The 12,577-nt window shown below is 35.5% G+C and overlaps 1 protein-coding gene across 1 annotated transcript in view; it reads right to left on the reverse strand.

Moving 5' to 3' along the window:
* yl (Putative vitellogenin receptor yl) overlaps nucleotides 1-12,577 on the reverse strand; it is a 147,025-nt gene that overhangs the window by 118,217 nt on the left and 16,231 nt on the right. The window contains exon 3 of the mRNA XM_072540372.1: nucleotides 11,778-11,902. Coding sequence (XP_072396473.1) covers nucleotides 11,778-11,902 — 125 coding nt within the window. The remainder of the gene's footprint in view (nucleotides 1-11,777; nucleotides 11,903-12,577) is intronic.

Raw genomic sequence — 12,577 nt, forward strand, 5'->3', positions numbered from 1 at the left:
TTTCTGTATCATGGTTATTACGTTCCGCTATAGTTTTAAGTTCTGTGATTATCTTTTCTTTAATTTGTTGAAGGATAATGCCTGTCTTGTTTAAGTCTCCGTACGTCAATATCTCTTGGAGATATTTTTTTTAAGTTTTGTAAGAATCAGCAATAGGTTGTGGTCTGATGGAATGTCTGTCCTTAGATAGGTTTTACAGCGCATAACCTTATTGCAGTATTTTCTGTTTATCATGACGAAGTCAATCGGGTTTCTCACAATTTCATAATATTCATGATTATTGTATTGTCTATTTCCTGAAAAAATTCTATTAGTCGTTTTCCTCTTTGGGTTTTACTCCTAGTCCAAAACCTTCTACCACTTGTTCAATGTTTTCTTTTCCAACTTTGGTATTCATCTAACTCAATATGATATTAACTTCTATCTTCTTTATGTAAGTATGTTAGGTAGATTTTTAAGTTCTTAATAAAACTCTTCTCTATCGGTTTCGCTAGCTTTGGCTGTCGGTGAATATGTCTACATGACCTTTAGATCAAATGGTTTTGCCTAGTTCTTGATTAACGCGACTCTTCTCCAAATTATTATGAATCCTTTTACAGCTCTCTTGATGTGCGTGTTAAGGATTATTGCCACTTTGTCTTTGTTTCTAGCGGTATCATCTCACAAGAAATATACATGAAGTTCGTCTATGACACATTCTCCTAAATTTGGTCATCTTGTTTCGCTGCAGCCTAAGATATCTATTTGAAATCGTTATATCTCTTTTATTGTATTTGTCGCTTGAGAAACTAACAGAAAAATTAGAAAATTCAGAAAAAAAATTTGTCAAACAAGGATCGGAGTTGATGACTGATATATCAACAGACAAAATAAGGAAAGCGCTGAAGAAAATGAAAAGAAATAAAGCCCCGGGAGAAGATAATATTGATATAGAAGTCGCAAATATTGGAGGAGATAGACTTTTAGGGAATATATAGAAATTGCTTAAGTTATGTCTGCACCAAAGTGAAATACCTACAAGATGGCACAGTGCACTTAACATATTATTACACAAAAAGAGCGATCCAATAGACCTAAAGAGTTACCGATGCATAAGCCTATTAAACCACCCCTATAAGTTATTCACAAGAATAATAACAAACAGACTGGAAACAAAATTAGATTTATATCAATCAAAAATTTAGTACAGGCAGGTTTTAGAAAAAACTCTGGCACCAACGACCACCTCTACTGACGAAAAGGGATTAAAGAAAAATCCACCAAATAGAACTGACAAAGGACCCACATCGGCATGTCGGCATATTAACGAAGGAAGATGGAAACAAAACTTCCAACCTTTGCGAAAGTGCTGAAGTCCTGATGAAAACACACTTTCCCGGTTCTAGTGTCTCAACAGCACCAAACTGGATGGAAGAAGCAATCATACACTGAACAAACGACTGACATCTCGCCAGAACAATGATTAATGAGGAAAAGGTAAAATGGGCCATATTGGGCTTCACTCCTTTTAAATCACCAGGGCCTGACGGCATATATCCAGCCCTAGTACGGTGGGGACTGGATGTTCTTCTGCCGCACCTCGTGGAAATATTCAGAGCCTCTTTGGCTCTGAGATATATTCCTAGGAAGTGGAGAGAGGTACGTGTGGTCTTCATACCAAAACCAGGTAGGATGGACTACACCCTACCAAAGGTTTTCCGACCAATTAGCCTAACATCCTTTCTGTTGGAAACGATGGAAAGGCTATGCGAGAGGTACATAAGGGATGAAGTTCTGGTCCATAACCCACTTCACCCAAATCAGCATGCATATACTTCGGGAAAATCTGCCGATTCTGCACTGAATCATGTAGTGGGAAGAATTGAAAAATCGCTGAATAATAAAGAATCCACCCTAGGTATATCCATAGAGATTGAGGGAGCGTTTGTTAAAACCACATCCCCAACCATCACCCAACAGCTCAACGTCAGGAATGTTCCCCTGGTCGTAAGCGAATGAATATTCAGTATGCTCTCTAATAGAACAATAAGCATAAATGTAGAAGACGTTTCTGTTAGAGGCATGGTTACGAGGGGGTGTCCACAGGGAGGGGTGCTATCACCACTCCTCTGGAACATAGTTCTAGATACCCTGTTTGACCAACTCAGTAGCAACGATTTCTACACAATAGCCTAAGCAGGCGACATTGCTGTCCTGCAAAGCGGTAAGTTTGAGAACACACTATGTGAGAGATTACAAGTTGCTCTCCGACTAAATAGAAACATGGTGCAAGAAACACTCACTATCTCTAAATCCTAAGAAAACAGAGATGGTCCTCTTTACCAGAAAAAGAAAAATCACGGGTTTAATACCCCCAAGGATACTAAACTATAGTCTTAATTTTTCTGGCGAGGTGAAGTACCTTGGTATTACCCTTGACAGGAAGTTAACATGGAACTCACACTTAGATGGTAGAGCTAAAAGAGCATATATTGCCTATGAGCAGTGTCGACGAACGGTCGGATGCACCTGGGGCCTTTCGCCCAGGGTGAACGCCTGGTTCTACACTGCTATCATTACGCCAATGCTAACTTACGGAGATATTGTTGGGGTACCAAAAGTGATACAGGCAACAGCGATTAACAAACTAAACCATATTCAGCGGATGGCTTGCATAAATATAACAGGTGCCATGAAAACAACACCAACTGCTGCAATGAAGTTGATCATTGGCATCACGCCTCTAGATATATATGTCAAAGAGGTGGCGCTAGTAACAATGATGCGACTGCGCTCAGCTAGTGCAAACCTTGATGTAGGAATGGGACAATTGAAAACTCGTTTCTGGCGGGGAGAACTGGATGCGCTACCACTGCTACAGGCAGGCTGCGACTCGATTGAACCAAAGTTTGTCTTTAACAAACCCTACAAAATCGAAACACTTGTATAGGGAGACAAACGTGGCAAATGCCTATTGCATATACACCAATGGCTCCAAAATGAAAGAAGGCTCAGGATGCGGGATATACTCCAGATCACTGAACCTAAGAATAAAGTGGGGTATGGGCAAAAATTCGAGCGTAGTTCAGACAGAACTGACTGGTATCTCCATAGATGCAGAAGAGATAACCCAAAAAGATATAGCAGGGAAAACTATAATGATCTGCACAGATAGCAGACAAGCGTTACTAACCTTGAATAGACCACGTATCACTTCAGGGTTAGTAATGGAGTGTCACGAGTCACTAACTCAAGCTTCGGATGGTAATACCATCATCCTGAGGTGGGTTAAAGGACACAATAGGAATAAAGGTAACCGCATTGCTGACCTGGGAATCTTTTTGCTTGGTCAACTACAACAATCGCGGAAATTGTCAAATGTCACTCCCATACGCAAACCGTAAAAAGATGGGAAGAAGGGAAGGATGTAAACTTGCCAGGGTAACACTAAGTAACCTTGAAGAGTCAACATCAAAGAAGTACTTGGGAATGACCAGGAAAAACCTACGTTTGACAGTTGGTTTTCTAACTGGTCATTGTAAACTAAGTAAACACCTCCACACACTGGGGCTAGCAGACACACCTCTATGTAGGAAGTGTAAACGAGAAGATGAAACTGTAGAGCATGTCCTATGTGAATGTCCGGAGTTATCGTTAATACGAGAGTACGCGTTCGGCGAGTCCTGGCCCACACCTGCCCACATAAGAGAGATGTCTCCTGGTGACTTGTCCACCTTCCTAGAAAGGGCAGGATGGACAATAAGCTAAGGGTGACAGCTCCCTGGGAGGATGCACAATGGGTTAATTGTGGCCTAAGTGCTGTGAAACTTAACTCGCCCTCCCTACTCTGCAGATACAGATACAACTGACAATTGGCTCTGGCTTTCGTAGACTTTTGCAAAGCATTCGATACTATAAAAATTAACAGTATAGATTATCAGTACTCCAAACTGATCGCGAATATATACAATAATGCAACCATGACCATAAGACTACACAAAGATATAAACTGTATAAAAATTAAAAGAGGAACCAAACAAGAAGTCACGTTACCTCCCAAACTCTTTACGTCAGTTCACAAGCCTTTTGTTATTATCTTCATGAATAGTTTGTATGTACGGGAGAGCAAACTAATAGGTCTGTAGTTCTTTAGGTCTGAAATGTTACATTTTTTGTGCATAATGGTTACTATTGCATTATTCCATTACGAGGGGGTTACGCCTCTTGTCAAACAAACATTGAACATATTTTTCAACACATTTATTACCGTTTCTCCTCCTTCTTTGATTTTTTCTACGACTATCCCATCTTCTCCAGGTGATTTGTTGGTTTTCATCTCCAAGAGAGCTTTTTTATTTCCTCTCTTGTGATATCTGGGATGCCTTCTGAGCCTATATTTAGGACTTTTGGTATTTGACTTCGATTAGGATCTGGAAGTTTTTCTCGTTTATACAATTCTGAGTAAAAGTCTTGAATAAATTTTAAAATATCTTCTTTATTTGTTTAAGTTTATCCCTTTTCATTTACAAGTTTTCAAAATATACTATCTGTTCCAATGTTGATCAATATTTTTACTCTAACCAACCCATGGTCACTCCTAACAGTGATTTTATTAATTACAGTAATATCTTGGACAATATTTTTTCTATTTGTGATTATAAAATCAGTTTCGTTTTTTAATTTGTTCATGATATAGAGACGAAGATGCAACAAAAAAAAAAAAAAAAAAAAAAATTGAGTAGCATACCTTCTCTATCGAGTTTCGTTTGAACCTTCGAAGAGAGAAGTCAAACAACAATAACCGGCTTACCGATTTGTTATTAATTAGTGTTCAAGTTTTTGTTTTTCGTGTTGCTAAATTTATGAAAACAATTTAAATAAGTTAGATTTTAAAAACTTCGCCCCCGCCATGGGGAGCGTAAAAAATAAGACGCCAGATGGTGATAGTGGAGTTATTTGTGAAAGTGATAGTTTTTCCAATATGGAAAGTACTGCTGCCGTCATGGAAACGGGAACAATAGGTGCTAAGGAGGACGAACCAAAACTATTTGACTCGATAAATCCAGATAAGTACTTGTTAAATAATTATTGCGTATATGTTGAAAAAACTAATCAGCAAAGTTTGGGTCGTTTGCATCCTATGTTTGTAGGACATATTTTACACAAAAATCTAAAAGTACAAAACATTCAGGAAATTAAGGGAATAGGTAGAAATCGCGTTAAAGTAATATTAAATTCAATAGCAGAAGCTAATAAGTTGGTCACAAATAAAAATTTAAAAGAATTAAACTTAAAAGCTTTCATACCTAATCACCTTTTAGAGGTCAAGGGTCTGATCCGAGACGTTGACACAAGTTACGACGTTGATTATTTAAAACAAAACATAAATTCAAACTCAAGGGTTCTAGACATCAGACGAATGCACAGGAAAATTGAAAAAGATGGTAAAGCTGAGTATGTACCTAAGAAGACCATTGTAGTCAGCTTTGAAGGAAACATATTACCCAGCCATATATCCGTTAATTTTGTTTATTTTAATGTGGAAAAGTTTATAGGCAGGGTCACACAATGATATAGATGTTTGAGATTCGGACACATATCAAAACAGTGCAAAAGCAGCCAAGAACATTGTATTTTATGTGGATCTGTCAAAACCGAAGAACATAACTGCTCTGAATTTAATAAATCATGTATACATTGCAAGAGTACACAGCATACATCGATTTCCAAACTATGCCCAATTTACGAGGAACAGAAACGTATTAAAAATTTGATGATAGAACAGAAAGTATCCTTTTTAGAAGCCAAAAAGCTTTTTCAATCTTCATATTCAGAAATAACAACGAACAATCGCTTTTCTGCCTTAACAAACTACGAGGCAGATTTCCCGAAACTACCTCAAAGTTCTGGTAATAAACATGCTTTCCAGCAGCCACAACCTACAAATTCTCAACGTTCGGATAGTAGCAGACCTATGGCACTAACCCATAACAACAAAAAACGTAAAGCCACTACTTCTCCCTCATCCCCAAACTTACAGAACCCTCCCATGTTTAACTTCTATTTTGGACCATCACATCCTCTTCCCCAGTATCCAAAGCAATCTACCTTTCAACCCACAGAAGGTGATAATAAAGACATTGCTCAGGCAGTGACGGAGTGTGTCATTAATTTTTTAAAAAATATTCACACACTTGAGGATTTAAAATCTGTAGATAATGAGAGCATAAATCAAAAAATATTTTCAGTATTGGAGGGTACTAAAACATTGAAATAAAATTCTTAGCATATATCAAAATTAAAATTATTTATCTAAATTATGTAATTCAAATGGAACTTTTTTCTGGCAGTATTTCTTATTTAAACATTAATCCAAGATCAAAATGCACTATTAAAAAAACCAATATGAATGTTTTCACTTATTTTATTATACAACTTTTTACTTATTCGTTAGAATCAGATGTTGGAGGACATCTTCAGTAAATAAGGTTTTCCAAGGAGAAACAACTCTGGGAATTTTACAATGGAACGGAAGGTCCGTTGCATCCAATAAAAATAGTTTAGTTCATTTTTTAACAGCTGAAAACATTGATATAGCGTTGTTAAGTGAAACATGGTTCAAACCAAATCAAAACTATATATTTAAAGGTTATAATATAATCCGCCAGGATAGATACGATGGATATGCCGGTGTAGCAATTTTGATTAAAACTTCTATCTCATTCTGTCAAGTGAATATTACTAAAAATTTCAATGATAAAATTTTCGTTTGTGGCATCTCCGTTAAATTTAACAATTTAGAATTAAGTTTCTTGTCTGTGTATAGGCCTCCTAAAGTCCATACTTCTAAAGATGATTGGAAAAATATCTTCTCTCAAGTTACATCACCTTGTATAATTGGAGGGGATATGAATGCTCATAACTCTTTATGGGGCTCACTGCACAATGATGCTGCAGGTCATCAAATCGTCAGCAGTGTCGAGGACCTAGATCTTATTATTTTGAATAACGGGGAACCCACATATCTTTCCAAATATGGTACTCAGAAATCTATGATTGACATTTCTCTCTGTACAGCTAATCTAGCCAGTAAAGTTTCCTGGTCCGTATCTTCAGATACCTTAGGGTCAAATCATTTTGCTATAACCATGAACCTTTCCACAACTAACACATCACATGAAACAATTTATCCAAAAAGCAAATGGAATATCAATAAAGCCAATTGGTCACTTTATACATCCTTGATAGAAAACATGTTTGTCAACTATAGTATCTCTTTAAACACTTACGAAAATTATAATTTTCTTATTAATTGTATTAATGAATCTGCTTCAAAATCTATCCCTCAATATAAAATTCTTAAACTCAAAAATCGTCCCCCACCACCTTGGTGGGACCCTGAATGTGATATTATAATTAATGAAAGAAAAAAGGCTTTAAAAGCTTACAAACTTTCATCGAGTTTTGATAACTACTTAAAATGTCAGGAAGTTACTGCTCGAACAAAAAAGCAGTTGAAGCAAAAAGTTAAATCCAGTTGGATCAAATGGTGCTCCAATTTAAACAAAAATACCTCTGCTAAGCAAATATGGTCACAGGCCAACAAAATGAATCGAAAACCGCAGAATAGTATAAAACCTTTCAGCAATGAAGTTTTAGATGACTTCTTTAATAAAGTTTCTCCTCCCTGGGTTCAATATTTCTCTAACCAATCCGAACAAAGTCACCAAATCAATCACTTTTTGTTGAAACCTTTCACTAAATCTGAATTAGATTTTGCTCTCAAAAATTGCAATAATACCTCCCCAGGGATTGATCAAATCAAATACCCTATGTTAATCAACCTACCAAGAGCCGCTAAAGATCTGCTGTTACAGGTATTTAATGACATCATTCAAAATAACATCGTTATTGATTCATTTAAAAACGCCATTGTGGTTCCTATCCTAAAGTCTGGTGAAGATCCAAATATTGCAAATTCATACAGACCAATATCGTTACTTTCCTGTGTTTTTAAAACTCTAGAGAGACTCATAAAATTTAAACTGGATTGGTGGTTACAAAAAAATAATTTGCTACCAGAAAATCAGTTTGGTTATAAAAGAAGCTTTGGAACACTAGATGCTCTAACAACCATTGTGGTAGATGTACAAAATACCTTAACCAGAAACAACTATTTAACAGGACTATTCTTGGATATTGAGGGAGCATACGAATCAGTTTTCTTGTCAACTTTAAGAAATAAAATGGTTAATTTATTTCATATGCCAATCGCATTCGTGGATACAATAATTGGATTTTACACAAAGAGGATCATCTATGTAAGAGATCATAATAACAAGCTAATTGGACCGCGATATAATTATCAAGGTATACCACAAGGCTCAGTTTTATCTCCAATCTTATTCAATATATACAGCTCTGACATACATAACATCCAAATAAATAACAGTTCATTCAAAATCGTACAGTATGCCGACGATTTCTGCATCTATACAGAAAACAAAAAATATGAAACCTGTATACAAAGCCTTAGCAAAGTATGTGAATCCCTTTTTTCATGGTTCTTAGAGAATGGTCTCAATTTATCTATAGAAAAATCAGTAGTATCTATCTTCACAAGACACAACATTCCTACAAATGAAAATATCATTCTGAACGATCAATGTTTTAAACTTCAAAATCATGTCAAATATCTAGGCCTTATTTTGGATAAGAAGTTAACTTGGAGACAACACATAGAGTACATGCTTGATAGATGTAACAAAGGCAGCAATTTCCTCAGAATGACAACTAAAACGTGGTGGGGATGCGATGTAGAAACATCCTTGTTGTTTTATCGCGCATATATACGATCTATTCTAGATTACGGTGCTACTCTTTATGGTTCCGCCTCTAAGAACCTTTTAAGAAAAATCGACACGTTTCAAAATTCTATTATGAGGATATGTTTGGGTGCTATGAGATCAACCCCTATACAACCCTTATATGTTGAAGCCGCTGAGCTACCCCTGGAAAATAGAAGAAATTTTTTAAGTGAAAAAAGCCTTCTTAAAATTCTATTAACTAACTCCCAGTTATTTTCAAGCGTCCGTCAACTTAACGAGTCAGATCTTACAAACAAATATTGGGAGAAAAAACCTTCCCCGCCTTTATGCATGGCATTACAGAATAATCCTATTTTTTTCAAGAAATTGGACACGGTTGACAGAAGCTTAGACTACTATTCTTTATTCCACAGAACTCAGGTTATAATACCCACTTATAGTGAGAACACCATTATGAGTAGCAATCTTCTAACATCTCTATTGCAGGATTATAGGGAAGCCACAGTAATATACACGGACGCATCAAAAACAACAGAAGGGACGGGATGCGCATACTTTTTACCTGCTACAAACGTAGATTTCAAGTATAAACTACCATATGAATTTTCAATCTTTTCAGCGGAATCAATAGCTATACTTGAAGCTCTAAAATATGTTAAAAACACCTGTAATAGACATATATCTTAATTCTGTCAGATTGCCTTTCAGTTTTGCAGAGCATAAAAAACATTGAATTACCCTCAACATTTAGCAACCCCTACATATTTGAAATAAAAGACCGATTGTATCATTTATCATCGACTGGAGTCAACATAAAATTTATTTGGGTCAAAGCACATATTGGTCTCAAACACAATGAATATGTAGATCACTTGGCTAAAATGAGTGTAACAACTGGCTCTACGTTGAAATATATGCTTAACACATCAGATGTTACTACGATTTTCAAAAAAAATCAGCAACTTAGATGGAAAGAGCAATGGAAACATTACTGTTCTACAAACTCTAAAAGGTATACCTCTTTACAACCAACTCTACCTCAAACAACCTGGTTTCAGAATTTCAAAGCTCCTCGTAAATATATTACTACTATAAATCGAATACGCTTTGGACATGCATGCTACCCATACCATTTATTTAAAATTAAAGTCATCGATGATGATAGTTGCAAACATTGCGGCAAGCTAGGTGACCTCGATCACATCTTCTTTGAATGTCCTAAATTTATTCAGCATTCAAACGCCCTGTATACAAAATTAACTAAATGCAATACATACGCTCCATATAATATACAGTCTTTGTTAGCCATAGGTTCTGTAACAATATATAATTTAATTATAGAATTTTTGTCAGACACATGCATAGCTTTATAAATCTGGTACTCGTTCATGAAAATTTTCATGAGCGTGTATAGGATTAGACTTGTACCCTTTGTTTATCCTTTATGTAACAATACCTTATCCGTGGTCCAGTATTGTTTGTCTGTTAAAATAAATGTCTTGACGGACCCCTAGACGAGAAGCGAGTGTCCTTGTATTTTCCTTCGACGTGTTCTTCTATTAATTATTCGTCTATTTCGTTTTAGGGATATCGCTGTGCATTTGTCTGAGAGAAATAATCTGTACTTATCTGTCTATACTTTTTTAAGGAATATATTATAACCTTTCGAGACTGGCTGAATGACGAAAGTCAATGCCACAAAAAAAAAAAAAAAAAATACCTTCTCTATCGTTCCGCTTACCGTATCCAAATGATCGAATAGTCACTTCTGCGTTATCTTCTTTAAATCCAAGTTTAGCGTTAAAATCACCCATTAAGATTACTTGGTGGGTTTTATCCTTTACCATGGCTCAATGTATAGCTTCATAAAAGTTTTGAATTCCTTCATCGCTATGGCTCGTCGTGGGTGCAAATATTTGGATAATTTTAATAGAGCGTCTCCCGTTTAGTTTTAAAATGAGGTACACAATTCTTGAGCTTACACTCTCTACTTTTATAATTTTATATCGGAGTTTTTGTGTACGAGAAAGCCTACGCCGCCAAGTACGCCTTATCATTTTCTTCAATGGAATGCAGCAGATGCCCTGATTTTAAAACTAATTGGTTTTGTCCTTTTCTTCGTATTTCATAAAGTCGTAATACTTGACATTTTATGCAGTTAAGTTCTTCCTGCAATTTAATGAGCTTCTCCTGAGCTGCAAGAGTTCTTACGTTATAAGTGAAAATATGCAATGTTCGTTGTCCATGGTAGCCGTATCTGCCCGGTGATTATTTACACCTTCTGCACTCTTGGACTTTTTCTAGTTTGTGTCATATCATTTATGGGGGAGATTAGCCATTTCACGACACGCTGACATGTGCTGGTTGGTAGCGGGATTTGCGGGATGTTGTAAGGATTGGAAAATGAGGAGAAAGATAGGTTGAGGATCTGGTATCTCCTGAAGGCTTGGACATAGGAGAAAATCGGTAGATAGCATACTGCAGGGACGCCACTCCCTGTAGCAGCCTTTCCTTTACCGGGATCGTAGAGAAGTACTACCCGCTACCGTAATACATATTATACAATACAATACAGTATATAATAACTTAGCTAGTCAATCAACACTTCATAACACCACTGTCTAGTCTACAGTTATCTAAAAAATTAGCGAAACACGTTTTTGAGAAGCTTTTAAGAACGTTTTTCTACGTATTTCTCATTAAACTCTTTTTCAAAGACTTTTTAGTATTGATAATGAATAACAAATAATAAACGAAAGCATCGTAGCTTTTATTGGTTGGGAAAGTTCGAAAGATACTACCTGACTACTACCTACTGCTACTACCACTACCTCGAAAATATCCTAGATATTTCCACATACAGCGAGTTTCAGTACAATAAAAGTTACAAATAAACGCTTATGACCTTCTTTCGCATTTTATATTTATTATTTGATTAACTGTTTGAGGCAATATTAATAGTTAACTTACCGTTTTATCCTTACAGTCTTTTTCATCCAAAAAGTTATTACAATCATTTTCACCATCACATACGAATGCTTCGCTTATACATCTCCCATTTCGACAATCGAAAAAATGTTCATGACATTTATGATCTGCAAAAAAGGTTTTATTTTAAGTTGTTTATGAGAATGCTTAACAACGCTAAAATGACAATTTCAGTTATTTCATAATACACATGTCAAGTGTTTAAATATAACCAATAAAATTCTAGATATAATTAAGGGTCTTAAATATATTTGTTATTGGTACCCCATTTTGATTATTTATAATACGCTGTAGCGTGTTTATATTCAACTTTCAAAAACGCGCGTGTTTTAAAGTTACCATGGCAACATCAACAGTTTTAAATATTTATCTGACCTGACAAGAGTACATAACTTGTGACGTCAAATAAATAAAAGATGAATAAAATATTACTATAGTATTTTTCATATAAAAACACGTGCACGTCACAATTTATATAAAGTGGCGTCACTTATATAAGTCCAATATAAATATAAAGTCCAATATTCCACAAAATAATAATTTGAATTAAATAGATTAGACAATTGTACGCAACTGATACAGGAATACTTCAAATTTTATTGACAGTTCAGCGTGTGGCAAAAGTGTATAAAGTGTTGCCGTTTTTTTAGAGTAAGAATTTTGTTTATGTTTTGATTTCTTGCACAATTTGATCGTAATATATTATATATTAATAAATTGTATTTATAAATACATATTAAATTTAGATTAATAGCTTTAAAAACTAATTACTGTTGTGTTGT

The sequence above is a fragment of the Diabrotica undecimpunctata genome, chromosome 8 (genome assembly GCF_040954645.1).
Source record: "Diabrotica undecimpunctata isolate CICGRU chromosome 8, icDiaUnde3, whole genome shotgun sequence".
NCBI classification, from domain to species: domain Eukaryota; kingdom Metazoa; phylum Arthropoda; class Insecta; order Coleoptera; family Chrysomelidae; genus Diabrotica; species Diabrotica undecimpunctata.